The following is a 19,354-nucleotide window of genomic DNA, read 5'->3' on the forward strand; positions in this document are numbered from 1 at the left end:
CGCCGAGGAGAGCGGAGGAGCAGCGGCCCGTGGCCTGGCGAGTTTCCCCGGAGAGGAGCCGGATTCCGGTGCAGGGACGGAGCGAGGAGTCCGAGGTGCAGGAGGCGGGGGGGGAGGAGGGGGAGAGCAGGTGGGCCTGGCAGGATGAGGCCCCGAGCCCAGCTAGAGGCTGCAGGGCGCCCCCCACCCGGGCAGGAAGGGGAAGGGGCGCAGCTGAGGGGCAGGGCATCTGCAGGAGGGCACAGGGGCAAACATCTCTGGCTCAGGCTGGCACGGACCCTGCCGGAGACCCTGGGGAGCTGCTCCCTTCAGTCCTGAGCTCAAGGGGCAGAATGAGGGGTCCAAGGCAGCTGCTGCTTCCCGATGGATCAGCTGCGTAGCTGGGACTTTTGTCGCCCCTCTCCCTGTCCCTCATCAGGGAGCCCAGCCCATTTCGACGGTCCTCCCCACGGCGGAGAGGAAAGGGGAGGCAGGGGGGGGAATGGAAGAGCAGTGTAGCAGGGAGGTGCCCCTCTCACTCTACAGCCCCTCCTGCCCCCCCTTCCTCTGCCAGTGCCATTGATAAACCTATTGCCCTCCTTCGTGAATTGGTCGCCTTTTAAAGCTCTCTTTGCCGCCACCATCACCGCATCTTGTGGCAATGATGTCCATCAGATTCATTTCGCAAGGAAATGGCTTCTTTTGCCTGCCCCAAATCGAGGTACACTGTGCCTACACATGGAGGTTCTGTTGATCTGTCACGGCAATTAAAACAGCCGATAAATCTATACTCCAGAGAATGCATCTGATCTTTTCCCAAGCTGTCAAAGTTAGTGACCTCTTGTGTCTGCGTGTAAATAAGTGAGGCTTAAGCTTGTTTCGTTAAAGGTTTTATTTCCACCTTAGTAAGGCAGCAGAGTTTTGAGATGAAGGCTGAGGGTTGAAGTGGGTGACAGTTTTGAGAATGCAGAGGAAAGGAGGATTCTTAAGAAGTGTGGCATATGGAAATGAATTAATGATAATAAAAACATTGAAGACAGTATTGTTAAAGACTGAGGAAGGCGAAATTGAAATTAGCTATTCATGTTCAGATTATTACTCATTTCATTTCTATACTGCTTCGTATTTTTAAGGGAAAAAATCTCAAAGCGATTAAAGGGAAATCTCATTGCAGTTTGTGTCCATAGGATCTTGAGAACATTAACTCTGTAGATCCAGGAGTTCTCTCCTCCTGATACATCTAGCATACACACAAGTCTTGCAAACACAATCAGCATGTTTAGACCTTCCAGTCCCAGTGCTGGGCTGGAGGAGAAATAAGAGCCCAAGAAGACCCTGCTGAATTAGCAATGAGATCTGTGGAAAAAAAGACCCTTCAGATTGTTCTTTAGAAATCCTTTTTAAAGAGCAGCCAGAGAGATCATTTATTTCCAGAGCAGGGCTTTTACCCAATTTCAGCACTGTGCTGATTTGTGCTGAAATTGGAGTTTAAAAGTTCTCTCAGGGAGGACTCCCCTGAGTGAGTGCTTGAGGGCCCTGCTCTTGCCACTTACCATCTGGCCTGGGGCGGGGCCTGAAGCCTCACAAGGACTGCTTGGTGCTTGCTGCTTGCTGCCCAGGAGGACTCCCCTGAGTGAGTGCTTGAGGGCCCTGCTCTTGCCACTTCCCATCTGGCCTGGGGCGGGGCCTGAAGCCTCATAAGGACTGCTTGGTGCTTGCTGCCTGCTGCCCAGGAGGACTCCCCTGAGTGAGTGCTTGAGGGCCTTGCTCTTGTCACTTACCATCTGGCCTGGGGCGGGGCCTGAAGCCTCACAAGGACTGCTTGGTGCTTGCTGCCTGCTGCCCAGGAGGACTCCCCTGAGTGAGTGCTTGAGGGCCTTGCTCTTGTCACTTACCATCTGGCCTGGGGCGGGGCCTGAAGCCTCATAAAGACTGCCTGCTGCTCGCGGCCTGCTGCCCAGGAGGACTCCCCTGAGTGAGTGCCTGAGGGCCCTGCTCCTTCCTGCCACTTACTCCCTGGCCTGGGGCGGGGCCTGACAGGCCTCACTAGGACAGTTGTTGTTACTGCCAGAGGGGCAGAGTGTTTTTAAAATGTTTTTTTTTTTAAAAAAAATTGTATGTGGGGGGTGGGGGTGGGAGGGATGTTTGGTTGGGCTTGGGGAATTTTTTATTGTTATTATTTTGATGTTTTTGTAATTTTTACATTTTTTTGTTTGTATTGTTTTATTGGTTTGTTTGTTTGTTTAAGGTGTTGTTTTATTCTCATACATTTTTTCATATGTATGAAAGGCTGTGATTTTCTATTCCTATTTCTGTATACTTTCGTTGTCTGTTATATGTTTGGTGATTTTCTTTTCTTAAAAAATGCAATAAAAAAAATTTTTTTTTAAAAAAGGTGTTGTTTTGTTCTTAGGGGGAGGGGTCAGGGCTGCCGGGGAGTGGGCCCCAGCCAACAAAATGGCTGGGGCATGTTCCACAGGGGGGAATGCACTGGGACAACCGATCTCGGTGATCACGGGTAGGAGGAGGAGTTATGCTAAGACTAGACCATGTCATTACAGAGGGTGCAAGTTTAGTCGTTGTCTGAGGACTATTCCTGCCTCCGGGTCTGGTCCTGACCGGATGGATACTAGAATCAGCAAGGGATACCCACATGACCTGAAGGTGCTGCTGTGCAATGCCAGGTCAATGATTCATAAGACCACTGCCATCCATGACTTGATCATGGATGGAGGACTTGACCTGGCATGTGTAACAGAGACTTGGTTGGATGAAGCAGATGGGCCTGTTCTTGCCGCTGCTTGTCCACCAGGTTTCTCTTACGCACAGCAACCCAGGTCATGTGGGTGGGGAGGGGGGGGTTGCAGTGATTTTTAGGAAGTCATTAGTTTGCACCAGGCGTCCTATTGGGAAGACCCAGTTTTCCGAGTGCATGTTCTGGAAGTTGGGCAATAGGGGCAGTACAGGATTCCTTTTGGTGTACTGACCTCCCTGCTGCACCAAGGATTCCCTGCCCGAGCTGCTTCAGGTCGTGGCGGATGTTCTCCTGGAGACACCTAGCTTGGTCGTCCTAGGGGATTTTAACATCCATGCCGACACGACCTTACAAGGGGCCGCTCGGGACTTCGTGGAAAGCATGGCCTCCATGGGGCTGTCCCTGAATAAGTCTGGCCCAACCCATAGCCACGGACATGCCTTGGACCTGGTGTTTACCTCTATGGATGTTGGTGATCTGACACTAAGTAAAAGCGAAACGAAAGAAGTGCCATGGTCAGATCACTTCCTGGTGCAACTGGACTTCTCTGCGACCCATCCCCTCTGCAGGGAGGTGGGACCAACTCGGATGGTCCACCCCCGCCACTTAATGGATCCAAATGGTTTCCAGAGAGTGGTAGGGGATGCTTTATCCCATGTTGATGGCCTTTCAGCCGATTCCCTGGTGGCCCGCTGGAATGCGGAGTTAACCAGGGCTATTGACTGTTTGGCTCCAAAGCGCCCTCTCCGATTGCATGGAGCCCGGACAGCCCCGTGGTTTTCCACGGATCTGAGGGCAATGAAACAATCGTTGAGACGGCTCGAGCGCCGGTGGCGGATAACTCATTCCGAATCTGACCGGACACAGGTTAGAGCTCAACGTCGAGCCTACCAAGTGGTGATAGCGACGGCGAAGAAGAATTTCTTCACCGCCTCTATTGCATCTGCAGAAAACAGCAGCAGGAGACTTTTTCAGGTGGTTCACAACTTAGCGGAACCACCTGCAACATCAGGGCCCAGTACGGGCCACATGTTCTCCTGCAATGATTTTGCAAAGTTTATTGCAGATAAAATCGCTCAGATTCGGGAAGAAGTAGACTCCACCGTGGGAGCAGGGCCGGGGCGGGAGAGTGCTAGAGTTCTGTCTAGTCAAGTTGAGTGGGATCAATTCCAATCTGTTACCTTCGAGGATGTGGACAGGCTGCTTGGACGAGTGAAACCAACCACCTGTCTCCTGGATCCTTGCCCATCCTGGCTTATAAAAGCTAGCCGGGAAGGACTGGGCGATGGGCTTCGTGGGGTGGTGAATGCTTCCATCCGTGAGGGAGCCTTCCCAGACCCGCTGAAAGAGGCGGTTATTAAACCGCTTCTTAAAAAACCATCTTTAGATGCGGCCACGATGGCCAACTATCGCCCAGTCTCAAATCTTCCATTCTTGGGCAAGGTGATTGAGCGAGTGGTTGCCAAACAACTCCAGGCACGCCTGGAAGAAGCAGACCATTTGGATCCCTTCCAGTCGGGATTCAGGCCTCATCATGGGACTGAAACTGCCCTGGTCGCACTGGTTGATGATCTCTGGCGGGCTAGGGACAAAGGTGAGAGTTGTTTCCTAGTTCTGCTGGATCTCTCAGCGGCCTTTGATACCATCGACCATAACATCCTTCTGGACCGTCTTGAGGGGCTGGGAGCTGGGGGCACTGTCATACAGTGGTTCCGCTCCTTCCTCCTGGGCCGTGTTCAGAAAGTGGTGGTGGGGGATGAGTGTTCAGACCCCTGGGCTCTCACTTGTGGGGTGCCTCAGGGTTCTGTCCTCTCCCCCATGCTTTTCAACATTTACATGCAGCCGCTGGGAGAGATCATCAGGAGGTTTGGGCTGGGTGTACATCAGTATGCGGATGATACCCAGCTCTACCTCTCTTTTAAATCAGAACCGGTGAAGGTCCTTTGTGAGTGTCTGGAGGCGGTTGGGGGATGGATGGCGGCTAACAGATTGAGGTTGAATCCTGACAAGACAGAAGTACTGTATTTGGGGGACAGGAGGCGGGCAGGTGTGGAGGATTCCCTGGTCCTGAATGGGGTAACTGTGCCCCTGAAGGACCAGGTGCGCAGCCTGGGAGTCATTTTGGACTCACAGCTGTCCATGGAGGCACAAGTCAAATCTGTGTCCAGGGCAGCTGTTTACCAGCTCCATCTGGTACGTAGGCTGAGACCCTATCTGCCTGCGGACTGTCTCGCCAGTGGTGCATGCTCTGGTTATCTCCCGCTTGGACTACTGCAATGCACTCTACGTGGGGCTACCTTTGAAGGTGACTCGGAAACTACAACTAATCCAGAATGCGGCAGCTAGACTAGTGACTGGGGGCAGCCGCCGAGACCACATAACACCGGTCTCGAAAAACCTACATTGGCTTCCAGTACGTTTCCGAGCACAATTCAAAGTGTTGGTGCTGACCTTTAAAGCCCTAAACGGCCTTGGTCCAGTATACCTAAAGGAGCGTCTCCACCCCCATCATTCTGCCCGGACGCTGAGGTCCAGCGCCGAGGGCCTTCTGGCGGTTCCCTCATTGCGAGAAGCAAAGCTACAGGGAACCAGGCAGAGGGCCTTCTCGGTAGTGGCGCCCGCCCTGTGGAACGCCCTTCCAGCAGATGTCAAAGCGATAAACAACTACCTGACATTCAGAAGACATCTTTTTTTTCAAATCATATTTATTGAAATTTCCAGAAAAATCCAAAATATAAAAGAAAAAAGAAAAAAAAGAAAGAAACATTTGCATTTAGGCCTTACTTTCATTAACATCTTTCCAGGACTTCCCCACCCCACCCCCTCTTGTATTCCATTTCCATTAAATTAGTTCCACAAGTTCTTACCCCAAATTTTAAGCTTATTATCATTGACCCAATGTTCAATTTAATTCATCTTATATGACCACTTTCCCTCTATATTCCACCATCCTTCAACTTAAAATTTTTTTCCCCTAAGATCGACCCCTGTTCCCTTCCACGAATTCCCCTCTTTAATACACAGAACAGAACGAAATAAAAAATAAAAAAACATAGTTCAAAATATAATTTTACACCCTTTGGATTCCGAATTTCCCTCCCCCCTTTCCCGGTTTCGATCCCCAATGTCCATCAATCTATCTGCTGTCAGCCTGGAGGCTCCACATCCATGTCCAAATCTCTCTCAGCTCCACTTTGCCGTCTTTTTAGTAGTCTTTGCCGTCTTTTTGGTAGTCTTTAGTTTCAAACACCCAGTCTTGGAAAAGCTCTATCTCAAGAAGGTCCATTTTTCTTCCATCCAGATCTCTATATTTAAGAGTAAAACTCAAATTTTGTTTCTTAATCCTTTTAAATCTGAATGTCCCAAATGCTCCCACTTCCAGCTTAGTCCAATTCTTGTTGTTCTCTTTCCTCACTTTCCTCAGGTTTCTTTTCCTGCTCCGCTGCAAAAACATTCTAATTCCAAAAGCTTCTAGTTCCTCTACAGAGGCTTTATTTATTCAGGAACAAAAACTTGCGTCAAGTCCCTTCCATTCTTCAATAGGTATATCTATTGTCTCCTTTAGTGTTGAGACCTCTGTAGACAAAATAATGTTTCGTTTTTGCAGCTTTCCCAGGAGATAAAAAGTCCTATTCAGCTCCATGAGTATTTTTCCACTTACAGCGATTCTTGTAGTGTCCCAAAGCCCCCTCTAGAGGGATTATGGTAACTTAGTTTCCTTCCAGATCACACCCAAAAGTCAAACTAACTTGTTATCCCTTGTTTTCAACAATTTATATCCAAATTGTAATGAATCTAACCGGCAAAGTCATCGTAACAAAGTTCTTTTTTATTCTCCAACTTTGACAGCTACTTTGACAGCTGTCAAAATCTCTATATCTCCTCACCAGGCTCTCTCACGGATCTCTCCCGGTTCCCGGGGGGGTTGCACTTTAGCTCATACAATCCACTTTTCTCCTCCAGCACAATCTTGTAATTTTCCATCGTGAAATTAATAACTTTTATCAATAAAAAACAGGCCCTTCTCTCGATCTTAGTTGACAGATCCTTGCTTTAAATCCTCTACAACAGGGGGGAGACGGACTTCCTTTTTGCACCTCCCCCGCTCATTCCGAATTAAAAAAAAAAAAAATTTCCCTTATAGATCCGATTTCCCAATTACTCACGGGTTGTTATTTTTAGTCCAAATTTTCAGTGGAAGAAGTCAGCGCTCTCCGTCAAATGGCATGCGGCTTCGCTTGGCAGGGGAAGCGGAGGACTCATAGCACTACACCACCCCCCATCCCCCGCTCCGTAGCCTTTTAAAAGGCTCCTTCGCGGGTGGGGGGCGCAAACGGTGCCCGACGAGTCACCAGGTCCATGGGCTTCTGCGCCCATGGTTTTTGAGGGTCCCCGCGTCGCCGGCGTGGCGGGACCCAACCCCTGCCGAGCAGACTCCCTCCGGAGCTCAGAGGGAGTCCGCCATTCGGCGATGGCACCAACCCGGAAGTCAGATCGTATAAATCTTTCGCCTTTTACAGAAGACATCTTAAGGCAGCCCTGTTTAGGGAAGTTTTTAACGTGTGATATTTTACTGTATTTTTGGTTTTTATGGAAGCCGCCCAGAGTGGCCGGGGAGGCCCAGCCAGATGGGCGGGGTATAAATAATAAATTATTATTATTATATTATCTCTAAGGGCCCTTTAGGCACCATTCTCTCCAGGACAGAGAGAGATCTTCATCCTATGATCAGATCAGGAGATGTGTTTATTTTTTTTCCAGCAGAGTGGCGTAAAAATGGAAGAGCAGAGACCCAGGAGACCCATTCAAAGGGAGAGACTGGAGTGCAAATGAAGGAAACCTCCTGCAGGCCAAGTTGGGACCATCAGGGATCTTCTGTCTCAAGCAGATTTACGTCAAATTAAGCAGGAAGCAGAGGAGGGGCAGCCACAGCAGCACTGGGATGCCCAGAAGCAGGATTTCCTGAAGACGATGCAGCCCCCTCGTTCAGGGTGGGAAACTCCACAGGCTCCCAGTCCTCCCCACTCCGGGGAAGGAGTCCTCTCCTTCAGGGGAGCTGCGGATACCAGTCGGAGGCCCAGTGGGAGAGCAAGGGGGACAGACCAGACCCTGCTCCCAGACACTGAGGGGCTTCTGGGAAAGGTAAGTGCCGCCCTCTCACCTGGGTTTCAAGCACATGGAGGTCACAGGTCCACTGCCTCTCGACATGGAGGTTCTGTTTACCTTTGGTGGTGAATATTCTTTCTTCTCCATGCAAGGGCAACCCATGTATTCAGAGCAGTCCTTTGTAGATTAACTCTACAAAGTTCTATGGGGTCTACTCTCAGGCCACTAATGTGCATGCCATGCCAGCCTTAGAAAGGGAGGTGGGACAGGCAGGTGAAAGGAATTACCAAAACTGTTTGAAAATGGGTGGGGGCTCTTGGGAAGGGGGTGCCCAATTGGGGCTTCTCCAGGGGCAGCAGAATGTCTTGGGCAGGAGAATCCCTGCAGGGGCTCTCAGACAGCCTTGGCTTCTTCTTCCCTCCCTCCCAGGAAGCTGCAACTTGCTCTGGCTTCTGCGCTCCTCAGGAAGCTGAACCTGCAAACCTAGCTGAGACTGAATATGCAACCCTGGCCAGAATGGAAGGAGAAAGATGGACGGTTGACCTGGTCAGGCTGTCTCCTGCATCCCTCCCCACAACCTCTGAGCATTCCCTCCCAGGACCCTTGGAGAAATCTGGTGAGTTCCAGGGGAGAGCAGATGGGGACAGGGATAGATGGAAGGTGGAGGGAGAAAGAGGAAAAGATGGAGAGGAGACAAATGGAAGGAAGTTCCTGACATTAAGAAGGAAAAAGTGAGGCCTTCTCCAAAGCAGCTCTTTGTTCCTTGAATCCTTTTCCTAAAGTAGTGGGGGCAGATTTTCTTCCTCCAGGCTTTGAAATCTTAGGTGTTATTTCCACGGCAGGAATAATTTATGGTAATGAACTCTTATTTGTTATAGACAGGGTCAGAGTGATACATTCCACCAGCATCAAAACACAATAGATGCATGCACCTCCCCAGTTTGGTGGGCTTAAGGGACAAAGGACCCGTTATCATGATACACAATTCCTGGGGCTGGAGGCTCTGCACTTAGGATTGGGCATATAAAGTCCAAGAGCGTCTGGTATTATAAGCAAATTGTGCAAAATTGCCAATCTTACAGACTGGGGTTGTTTGTGAGAGTGAGTGAGTGGGATAATAAGTTATAGCGACCCTGTGTAATGGCCTGGTTCTCCCGCACAGACGTAAGACAACTCCAGTAGTAATTATCTCAAACTCATAAATCACTGTGGAGCTCAGTCTTCGGCCTGTTCATCCCAGCTTGCAGTTGCCGAGTCCTCCAGCAAAGAAGGCCCCACTTTCGCTTTCTTTTCCCCTCTTCTCGCAGATTCTCTCAAGCCTACGATTTTTTGGACAGGCTATTTCGGGGGCTCTGTGTCAGAGCTCAAACTGGAGATAACAGTCTGTGCCCCCCCCGGCACCCCCTCTTCCTGTTCTTTGTTCTTTGCTCCTCCCCTGCTTCACATTCCAACCGAATCCCATCTCTTGCATTCTCAGGCTCTGTCATCGGAGGCACGAGAGGCTTGAGATTCACAGAGCTGACACCCTGTAATTTTGTCCGTTCCTAAGCTTCCCTGGAGACACTGTGGTACAACCTTGGTGCAAATTTGAAAATAAGTTCACAAAGCCAACAAAGAGACTCAGACCATTAGGTCCAGTCGTGACCGACTCTGGGGTTGCGGCGCTCATCTCGCTTTACTGGCTGAGGGAGCCGGCGTACAGCTTCTGGGTCATGTGGCCAGCATGACTAAGCCACTTCTGGTGAACCAGAGCAGCGCACAGAAACGCCGTTTACCTTCCCGTCGGAGCGGTACCTATTTATCTACTTGCACTTTGACATGCTTTCGAACTGCTAGGTTGGCAGGAGCAGGGACCGAGCAACAAGAGCACACCCTGTCACGGGGATTCGAACCGCCGACCTTCTGATCGGCAAGCCGTGGCTCTGTGGTTTAGACCACAGTGCCACCCGCGTCCCTTAAAGATCCCTTAGAGAGATCCTTTAACTCCAATCTCAGCAGGAATCAGCACAGTGCTGAGATGGGATAGGAGTCCTGATCTAGAGATAAATGATCCCACTGGCTGCTCTTTAAAGAGGGTTTCTAAAGAACAATCAGAAGGGTCTTTTTTCATGGATCTCATTGCTAATTCAGCATGTTCTTCTTGTGCTCTTATTTTTCCCCACCCCAGCACTGGGGTTGGAAGGTCTAAACATGCTGGTTCATAGATGTCAACTTTCAGATTTGAAAATAAGGGATCAGCAGCCTCACCTGTCCCCACGTCCCTGTGGAATCATGTATCCTGCTCAAAATTCCACTTTGTCAGACTGCAGCCCACAAAAGCTTAGGCCATAATACCTTTATCAGCTTTTAAGGGCTGCAAAAGATGAAAAAACAGAAGCATAGTTCATCTATGGAATCCATCCTACAGGAGACCGTGAGAGCCAGCAACATGGATAGCTTGAAAGAAAAGATAAGACTGACGTCTCTGCTCTGCCCTCGCGGTCCTAGGCAATAATCCTTCTTGATACTAGTTTCTGGAAAGCACAGGAAGGCAGAGAAGACTCTTGTGCTCCAATCCTGCTTGCCCGTTTCCCACAGGCATCTGGTTGGCCTCTGTGAGAAGAGGATGCTGGACTAGGTGGGCCTTTGCCTGATCCAGCAGGCTCTTCTTAGGTTCCAATATATTGCAATATTTCTACAGTTACATGCAGCACTTAAGTTTTACTGATTTCACAAAGGAGATACTGTTACTCGAGAATGAGATTATTTCCTCACTTGAAAAAGAAAAATACAGAGATGTGTCTAATAAGCTAATTCCACCATTGATTTGTATTATAAAATGATGATGCTTTATTAAGTGTGAATGGAGTGCTCAGGGGTTGCTGTTGCCATTATCTCATCTGCTTTGCAAAAAAAATTGGAACCTAGAAAGGACAGTGGAGTTTGGAGACAGTGTTAAAATGAGAGAAGGTGCAGATAGGGATTGACATGTGTTCAGTTCCTTTTTTGTCTTGAAAGTCTAACAGGATTCTCTTTCCTCCCAGACTCCCAAACAGGTGAGGAAGATGAAGGTCAGAATTCTATGGAGCCACCTGTCAATTCATTGGGAAGAACAAAGAAACTGAGGATACAACAACAAACTCACAAAGGAGAGAAACTATTTGAATGTATGAAGTGTGGAACGAGCTTTAGTCATAGTCAAGCACTTAGAATACATCAACGAACTCACACGGGTGAGAAACCATTTAAATGTATGGAGTGCGGTAAGAGCTTCAGTGGAAGTGGACATCTTAGAATACACCAACGTACTCACACAGGGGAGAAACCATTTGAATGTATTGAATGTGAAAAGAACTTCAGTACCGCTGGGAAACTTGGAATACATCAGCGAACTCACACCGGTGAGAAACCATTTAAATGTATGGAGTGCGGTAAGACCTTCAGTCAAAGTGGACATCTTAGAATACATCAACAAACTCACACAGGGGAGAAACCATTTAAATGTTTTGAGTGTGGAAAGAGCTTCAGTGAAAGTGGGAAACTTAAATTACACCAACAAATTCACACGGGTGAGAAACCATTTAAATGTATTGAATGTAGAAGGAGCTTCAGTGAAAGTGGAGCACATAGAATACACCAACGAATTCACACGGGTGAGAAACCATTTAAATGTATTGAATGTGGAAAGAGCTTCAGTCGAAGTGGAGCACTTAGAATACACCAACGAATTCACACAGGTGAGAAACCATTTAAATGTATGGAGTGTGGTAAGAGCTTCAGTGATAGTGGATCACTTAGAAGACATCAACGAACTCACACAGGGGAGAAACCATTTAAATGTATGCAGTGTGGAAAGAGCTTCCATGAAAGTGGAGCACTTAGAAGACATCAACAAACTCACACAGGGGGAAAACCATTTAAATGTATAGAATGTGGAAAGAGCTTCAGTGATAGTGGATCACTTAGAAGACATCAACGAACTCACACAGGGGAGAAACCATTTAAATGTATGCAGTGTGGAAAGAGCTTCCATGAAAGTGGAGCACTTAGAAGACATCAACAAACTCACACAGGGGAGAAACCATTTAAATGTATGGAATGTGGAAAGAGCTACAGTCGAAGTGGAGAACTTAGAATACACCAACGTACTCACACTGGGGAAAAACCATTTCAATGTATGGAATGTGGAAAGAGCTTCAGTGATAGTGGATCATTTAGAATACACCAACGAACTCACACAGGGGAGAAACCATTTAAATGTATGCAGTGTGGAAAGAGCTTCCATGAAAGTGGAGCACTTAGAAAACATCAACAAACTCACACAGGGGAGAAACCATTTGAATGTGTGGATTGTGGAAAGAGCTTCAGTCAAAGTGGGACACTTAGAAGACATCAACGAACTCACACAGGGGAGAAACCATTGAAATGTATTGAATGTGGAAAGAGCTTCAGTGAAAGTGGAGCACTTAGAATACACCAACGAACTCACACAGGGGAGAAACCATTTAAATGTATTGAATGTGGAAAGAGCTACAGTCGAAGTGCAGAACTTAGAATACATCAACGAACTCACACGGGGGAGAAACCATTTGAATGTGTGGATTGTAGAAAGAGCTTCAGTGATAGTGGATCATTTAGAAGACATCAACGAACTCACACGGGGGAGAAACCAATTAAAAGTTTATAGTGGCACCAGCTTTCCTGATCAAGAGTCCACTTTGTCAGACTGCAGCCCACAAGAGCTTAGGCCATAATACATTTATCAGCTTTTAAGGGCTGCAAAAGATGAATAAACAGAAGCATAGTTCATCTATGGAATCCACCCTACAGGAGACAGTGACAGCCAGCAACATGGATAGCTTGAAGAAAAGGATAAGACTGATGTCTCTGCTCTGCCCTTGTGGTCTAGGCAATAACGCTTCTTAATACTAGTTTCTGGAAAGCACACGAAGGCAGAGAAGACTCTTGTGCTCCAATCCTGCTTGCCGGTTTCCCACAGGCATCTGGTTGGCTTCTGTGAGAAGAGGATGCTGGACTTGGTGGGCCTTTGCCTGATCCAGCAGGCTCTTCTTAGGATTCTCTTTCCTCCCAGACTCCCAAACAGGTGAGGAAGATGAAAGTCAGAATTCTATGGAGCCACATGTGAATTTATGGGGAAAAACAAAGAAATTGAGGATACAACAACAAACTCACAAAGGAGATAAACAATTTGAATGTTTTGAATGTGGAAAGAGCTTCAGTGACAGTGGAAAACTTAGAATACACCAACGAACTCACACAGGGGAAAAACCATTTGAATGTTTTGAGTGTGGAAAGAGCTTCAGTGAAAGTGGATCACTTAGAATACACCAACGAACTCACACAGGGGAGAAACCATTTAGATGTATTGAATGTGGAAAGAGTTTTAGCATAAGCGGAGCACTTAGAGTACACCAACAAACACACAGGGGAGAAACCATTTAAATGTATTGAATGTGTAAAGAGCTACAGTGAAAATGGATATGTAAAGAGCTTCAGTGAAAGTGGAAATCTTAGAAGACACCAACGAACTCACACAGGGGAGAAACCATTTGAATGTATTGAATGTGGAAAGAGTTTCAGTGATAGTGGATCACTTAGAAGACACCAACGAACTCACACGGGGGAGAAACCATTTGAATGTATAGAATGTGGAAAGAGCTTCAGTGATAGTGGATCACTTAGAAGACACCAACGAACTCACACGGGGGAGAAACCATTTAAATGTATGGAATGTGGAAAGAGCTACAGTCAAAATGAAGCACTTAGAAGACACCAACGAACTCACACGGGGGAGAAACCATTTAAATGTATGGAATGTGGAAAGAGCTACAGTCAAAATGAAGCACTTAGAAGACACCAACGAACTCACACGGGGGAGAAACCATTTGAATGTATTGAATGTGGAAAGAGCTTCAGTGAAAGTGGATCACTTAGAATACACCAACGAACTCACACGGGGGAGAAACCATTTAAATGTATGGAATGTGGAAAGAGTTTCAGTGATAGTGGATCACTTTGAATACACCAACGAACTCACACAGGGGAAAAACCATATAAATGTATTGAATGTGGAAAGAGCTACAGTCAAAATGGAAGTGGCAGAGAGATATCTCTAGATTTGTCTGGCAGGGCAAAAAGCCCAGAATAAAATTTAAAATATTAACTGATGTGAAGGAAAGAGGGGGGTTTGCCCTGCCAGACTTTAAACTTTACTATGAATCAGCAGCTTTCTGCTGGTTGAAAGACTGGCTGCTTCTTGAGAACACTGATATTTTGGATTTGGAAGGTTTTAACAATGCTTTTGGATGGCATGTATATTTGTGGTACGACAAGGTTAAAGCGCACAAAGCTTTCAAACACCATATTGTCAGGAAAGCATTATTTAATGTCTGGATAAGGTACAAAGATTTACTGGAAAATAACACCCCAAGGTGGTTGTCACCCATGGAGGCAAAGGCTCTGAAAAGACTCAATATGGAGGCCAAATGGCCGAAATATTGGGAGATATTAGAACAAGAAGGAGATAAATTGAAACTGCAGAGTTTTGAGAAATTAAAAGATAAAGTGCGAGATTGGCTTCATTATTATCAAATAAGAGAGGCCTATAATTTGGACAAAAAAATGGGCTTCCAGATGGAAAAATCGAAATTGGAAACAGAATTGTTAGAACCTAAAACTAAGATTCTTTCAAGAATGTATAACTTGCTGTTAAAATGGAATACACAGGATGAAACAGTTAAATCAGCTATGATTAAATGGGCACAGGACATTGGTCATAACATCATGTTTGCTGACTGGGAAAAGTTGTGGACCACCGGTATGAAGTTTACGGCATGCAATGCCTTAAGAGAGAATATTATGAAAATGATTTATCGGTGGTACATGACCCTAGTCAAGCTTGCTAAAATTTATCACCTGCCTGATAATAAATATTGGAAATGTAAAGAAACTGAGGGTACATTCTTTCACCTCTGGTGGGCGTGCCCAAAGATTAAGGCTTTCTGGGAGATGATATATAATGAACTGAAAAAGGTATTTAAATATGCCTTCCTTAAGAAACCAGAGGCCTTTCTCCTGGGCATAGTTGGCCAATTGGTGTTAAAGAAAGATAGAACGTTTTTTATGTACGCAACAACAGCAGCAAGAATACTTATCGCAAAGCATTGGAAGACACAAGATTTGCCCACCTTGGAAGAATGGCAGGTGCAAGTAATAGACTACATGGAGATGGCAGAAATGACTGGCAGAATCCGAGACCTGGGAGAAGAAGCGGTGGAAGAGGACTGGAAGAAGTTTAAAGACTATCTGCAGAAACACTGTAAAATTTATGAATGCTAAAACGATGTTGGATTTAAAAATAATATGGCATTAGTGATATAGGTTTAAAAGCTATGTAAAAATGTAATTGAAAAAGGGTGAAAGATTAAAGTTATATTATGTCAAAAGTAAACAATATGTTAAATGGCGGTTAAACATAAGGAGGAAGGATTGGAGACATAATAGAATGATTTTAATAATCAGAAATGAGTATTAAAAGAGGGTAAGGATTTGCTGTATCTGATTGGGTAAAGATGAACACAAAAAAGGGAGGCGTGAGGAAGTCAAGAAAAAGTTTTGTAAGCATGAATTTAAAAGCTGGAATTTTTATTTTTAATTTTTTCCCTTCTCTTTTTGATGGATGGATTTTTGTATTTTATTCTTCTTATCTGTTTTATGTGACTGTTTTTGTTTTTTCTCATTTTTGTGGTTGTTATGTTTCTTCTTTTCTGTAAAAGCAAATAAATATATTTTTTTAAAAAAAATGGATACCTTAGAAAACATCAACGAACTCACACGGGGGAGAAACCATTTAAATGTATTGAATGTGGAAAGAGCTACAGTCAATATGGAGCACTTAGAATACATCAATGAACTCACATGGGAAAAACCACAGATACTTTAATAAACTGCATAGGTGTTTTTTACCTTTCCTTCTATGCTTCCTTGCAATACTGACCTAGCCACAGTGATCTCGCCCTGACCTAGCCACAGTGATCCATGCGACGGTCACCTCCAGACTGGATTATTGTAACTCGCTCTATGTGGGGCTGCCCTTGAGACTGACCCAGAAACTCCAGCGGGTGCAGAATGCCGCGGCGAGACTCCTTACGGGGTCTTCGCTACGAGATCATATCCATCCGGTATTATACCAGCTGCACTGGCTCCCGGTGGAGTACAGGATCAGGTTTAAGGTGCTGGTTTTAACCTTTAAAGCCCTATACGGCCTAGGACCCTCGTACCTACGGGACCGCCTCTCCTGGTATGTCCCACAGAGAAATCTACGGTCTGCAAATAAAAACATCCTAAAGATCCCAGGCCACAGAGAGGTTAGGCTGGCCTCAACTAGAGCCAGGGCCTTCTCGGCCGCGGCTCCAATCTGGTGGAACGCTCTGTCACAAGAGACTAGGGCCCTGCAGGACCTGACATCCTTCCGCAGGGCCTGCAAGACAGAGCTGTTTCACCAGGCCTTTGGTCAGGGCGCAGCCTGACCCCCTCCTCTGGCAATCGGCAATCTGCACAGAATTTGCTTGATGGTTGCCATTAATTTGACTTTAATTTGATTTGATTAATTTTATAATGAATGTTTTAGAATGTTGTTAGCCGCCCTGAGCCCAGCTTCGGCAGGGGAGGGCGGGATATAAATAAAATTTATTATTATTATTATTATTACTGATAAAATCAAACCACCCCAATGCTTTCAGCCCCAGAAGAGGAGCTCCCCTTGGTGACAAAGGAGGGGGGGGGTCCAAGGGAGCATCTGGAGCCCTGCCATTCCTTCTGTCCCTGGCCCCTTCCCTTCCGCTCTCTGCCATCCCTGGGCCACTCCTTAGTCCATAGGAGGAGACTGGATCTGTCTGTGATGGTGAGATGTCCTGGCCGGTTGAAGGACCACTTCCTGTTTCCTGGAGCTCCATCCTGCCTTCTCATGCAAGGTGGAGTCATGAAGCAGGTGAAGGCTGAGGACACCTAAGGGTGACCCGGGGGGGGGATTCTGCTTAACCTTTCCCCGTCTGCTCCTTTTCTGGATCCAAATCCCCACACAAAAAGGGGCAGTGTGAGGGCGCAATCGGTGTTATGGAGCTGCACTGGAAATCATTGCTTTGTGACTGTAAGAGGCCCTTCTAAAAAAAAGAAGCATCAAGAGAATTTAAGCTATAGAATTTAAAACAAACAGATAATTACAAAAAAAGAAAGCAGTCTGGTGCCACAATGCGTAGGAGTTAGTTTAACACACTCTACCTGGGGCTGCCTTTGAAAAGAGCTTAGAAACTTCAATGGCTCAAAGAGCTGCAGACACATTACTGACCAGGGCTGGCTATAGGCAGCATAGGACTCCTATATGAGAACAGCTCCATCTGCCTAATTGTCTGTTTCTGGACACAATCAATGTTTGCACAAGAGGAAGATCGATTTGGAGTGCCACATTTTCAAAAAAGATGGACACACGACTATTTCTTTGTGGAGCTGAAAGGCATGCCCGTGTGCCTCATTTGTGGTGAGGCCCTCTCCGTCCTGAAGAAGGCCAACCTGCAGAGGCACTACAGGACAAAGCACATCCAGTACAAGGTAGTTCCAAGGGCAGCTGCGCCTGGAGAAGGTCAAGGCGCTGAAAACAGACCTGTTGGGTAACCTGTGGCCCCTCCAGATGATGTGATATTGCAACTCACGTCTTCTTTAGCCGTTGGCCACGCTGGCTGGGACTCATGGGAGCTGGAGTCCAAGGATCTAGGTCCACACATGCCGGGGACAATTCAAATCCCTCCTCAGTCGTGAAGACGATTGGGCGACTTAAAGCTGGTCACCATCTTTATGGAAAACCTCCCTCGCAGGGTTGCTGTGTGCGTGAAAGCAATATATCTTGTGGTGGGCTTGATGAGGGGAGTGTGGAACAGAAATGTAATTCATAGGTAAGAAGACAGGAAATAATTCTGAATCTGACTGAAAATAAAGGATTCTTTGTCTCCAAATTGCATATAGCAAGCACCTGTGTTGTTGAACTCTAGCAGAAGTCTGGTTCCTCAGCACTCTGCACTCTCTCTCTGGAAACCTCCAGCTGTCAGGTGACAGGAACCAGCCAATGCCTCCCAGTTCAGAAACAGTCTGCCAAGAGCTGAGATTGGAAGTGGACAACCAAGGAAACTTAGGGGAGCATTTTCATTTCCATGCTTATGAATATTGAATTGAATCAATTCATCTGATGTGTTCAAAATAGTAGAGAAAGTTTTGACAGGAATTCGGGGAACTAGGAATATTTTTAGTTCCATCTGGGTTGATGGATCAGCAAATAGCTAGAGAGGATTAAGGGGTGGGGGCGGGAATCAGGCCTTGTTTCTCATGTGACAGATAACCGATTCCACAGTTCTTAAATGTGACCATTTGCGACACAAGATCTACCCACCAGGGAAGAATGGCAGATGAAGGTGATGGACTATATGGAACTGGCGGAATCCGAGACCAGGGAGAAGAGTTGGTGGAAGAAGATTGGAAGAAATTTAAAGACTATTTACAGAAACATTGTAAAATTAATGAATGTTAGAAAGATATTGGAATGAACTTATGTGGTTTTAGCAGAAATGTTATAATGGATTAGGAAAAAATAGACTGTTAATTGGTGAAACGAGGGAAAGTAAAGTTATATCATATTATGATAAATTACAGGACAAAAATTGTAAAAGATGGAAAGGATTTGCTGAAATAGTTAACCGAACTAGAATACAAAAAAGGGAGGTGTGAGGAGGTCAAGAAAACAAGCTAACGAATGATAAGTTATAGGAAGATTCGATGTGTTATTTTTTTAATGGACTTTATTTTTCTGTTTTTGTATTTTTTTCTTTTTTTTCTTTTCTTATTATGATGTGTTGTTTTTGATGTTGTTTAATATGATGTTATTATTTTTTCTTTTTGTAACCTTTAAAACCTTAATAAATATTATTAAAAATAAATAAATAAATGTGACCATTTGCTGCCTCCCAAAATTATGCTTAAGCCTTTCCCCTCCCCCCCAAAAAACAACAACAACTCAAACATGGTAGCTGGTCTTGTCAAACGGGCCAATATAAGGTTCATTCGTTTATTTGTGTCCGACTCTTCATGACCCCATGGACCAGAGCACGCCAGGCATTCCTGTCTTCTACTGCCTCCCGCAGCTTGGTCAAACTCATGTTCGTAGCTTTGAGGACACTGTCCAACCATCTCGTCCTCTGTCGTCCCCTTCTCCGTGTGCCCTCCATCTTTCCCAACATCAGGGGGGTCTTTTCCAGGGAGCCTTCTCTTCTCATGAGGTGGCCAAAGTATTGGAGCCTCAGTTTCACGATCTGTCCTTCCCCTGAGCACTCAGGCCTGATTTCCTTCAGAATGGATACGTTTGATCTTCTTACAGTCCATGGGACTCTCAAGAGTCTCCTCCAGCACCATAATTCTTTTTTTTAAAATAAATAATATTTATTAAAGTTTCAAAGAATTACAAAAAGAAAA

The 19,354-nt window shown here is 46.1% G+C and overlaps 1 protein-coding gene and 1 long non-coding RNA gene across 3 annotated transcripts; both read left to right on the plus strand.

Moving 5' to 3' along the window:
- Nucleotides 1–10: 10 nt before the first annotated feature.
- LOC308469517 (uncharacterized protein) lies at nt 11–13,258 on the plus strand. Of its 2 annotated transcripts, none has more exons than XM_080992093.1 (4): nt 11–95; nt 7,496–7,876; nt 8,270–8,456; nt 10,864–13,258. In XM_080992093.1, the coding sequence occupies exons 2-4, from the start codon at nt 7,706–7,708 to the stop codon at nt 12,504–12,506; spliced, it is 2,001 nt and encodes a 666-aa protein (XP_080848219.1). In that variant the 5' UTR covers nt 11–95; nt 7,496–7,705; the 3' UTR covers nt 12,507–13,258. The 2 variants fall into 2 exon arrangements, with proteins under 2 accessions (XP_080848219.1, XP_080848220.1); XM_080992094.1 differs by having other exon boundaries at nt 10,876–13,258.
- Nucleotides 13,259–16,620: 3,362 nt separating this feature from the next.
- On the plus strand, nt 16,621–19,354 carry LOC308470276. Its single transcript, XR_013982330.1, has 2 exons — nt 16,621–17,871; nt 18,867–19,354. It is a non-coding gene; the product is annotated as an uncharacterized lncRNA (long non-coding RNA).

Source organism: Podarcis pityusensis (genome assembly GCF_964106645.2).
Source record: "Podarcis pityusensis genome assembly, chromosome: 2".
NCBI classification, from domain to species: domain Eukaryota; kingdom Metazoa; phylum Chordata; class Lepidosauria; order Squamata; family Lacertidae; genus Podarcis; species Podarcis pityusensis.

Bases quoted from the DNA above. Each gene is read 5' to 3' on its own strand.
- LOC308469517 (XM_080992093.1), top strand. From the start codon at position 7,706: ATGCAGCCCCCTCGTTCAGGGTGGGAAACTCCACAGGCTCCCAGTCCT. The intron at 7,877-8,269 runs GTAAGTGCCGCC...CCTCCCTCCCAG, and splicing joins CTGAGGGGCTTCTGGGAAAG to GAAGCTGCAACTTGCTCTGG. The intron at 8,457-10,863 runs GTGAGTTCCAGG...CTTTCCTCCCAG, and splicing joins AGGACCCTTGGAGAAATCTG to ACTCCCAAACAGGTGAGGAA.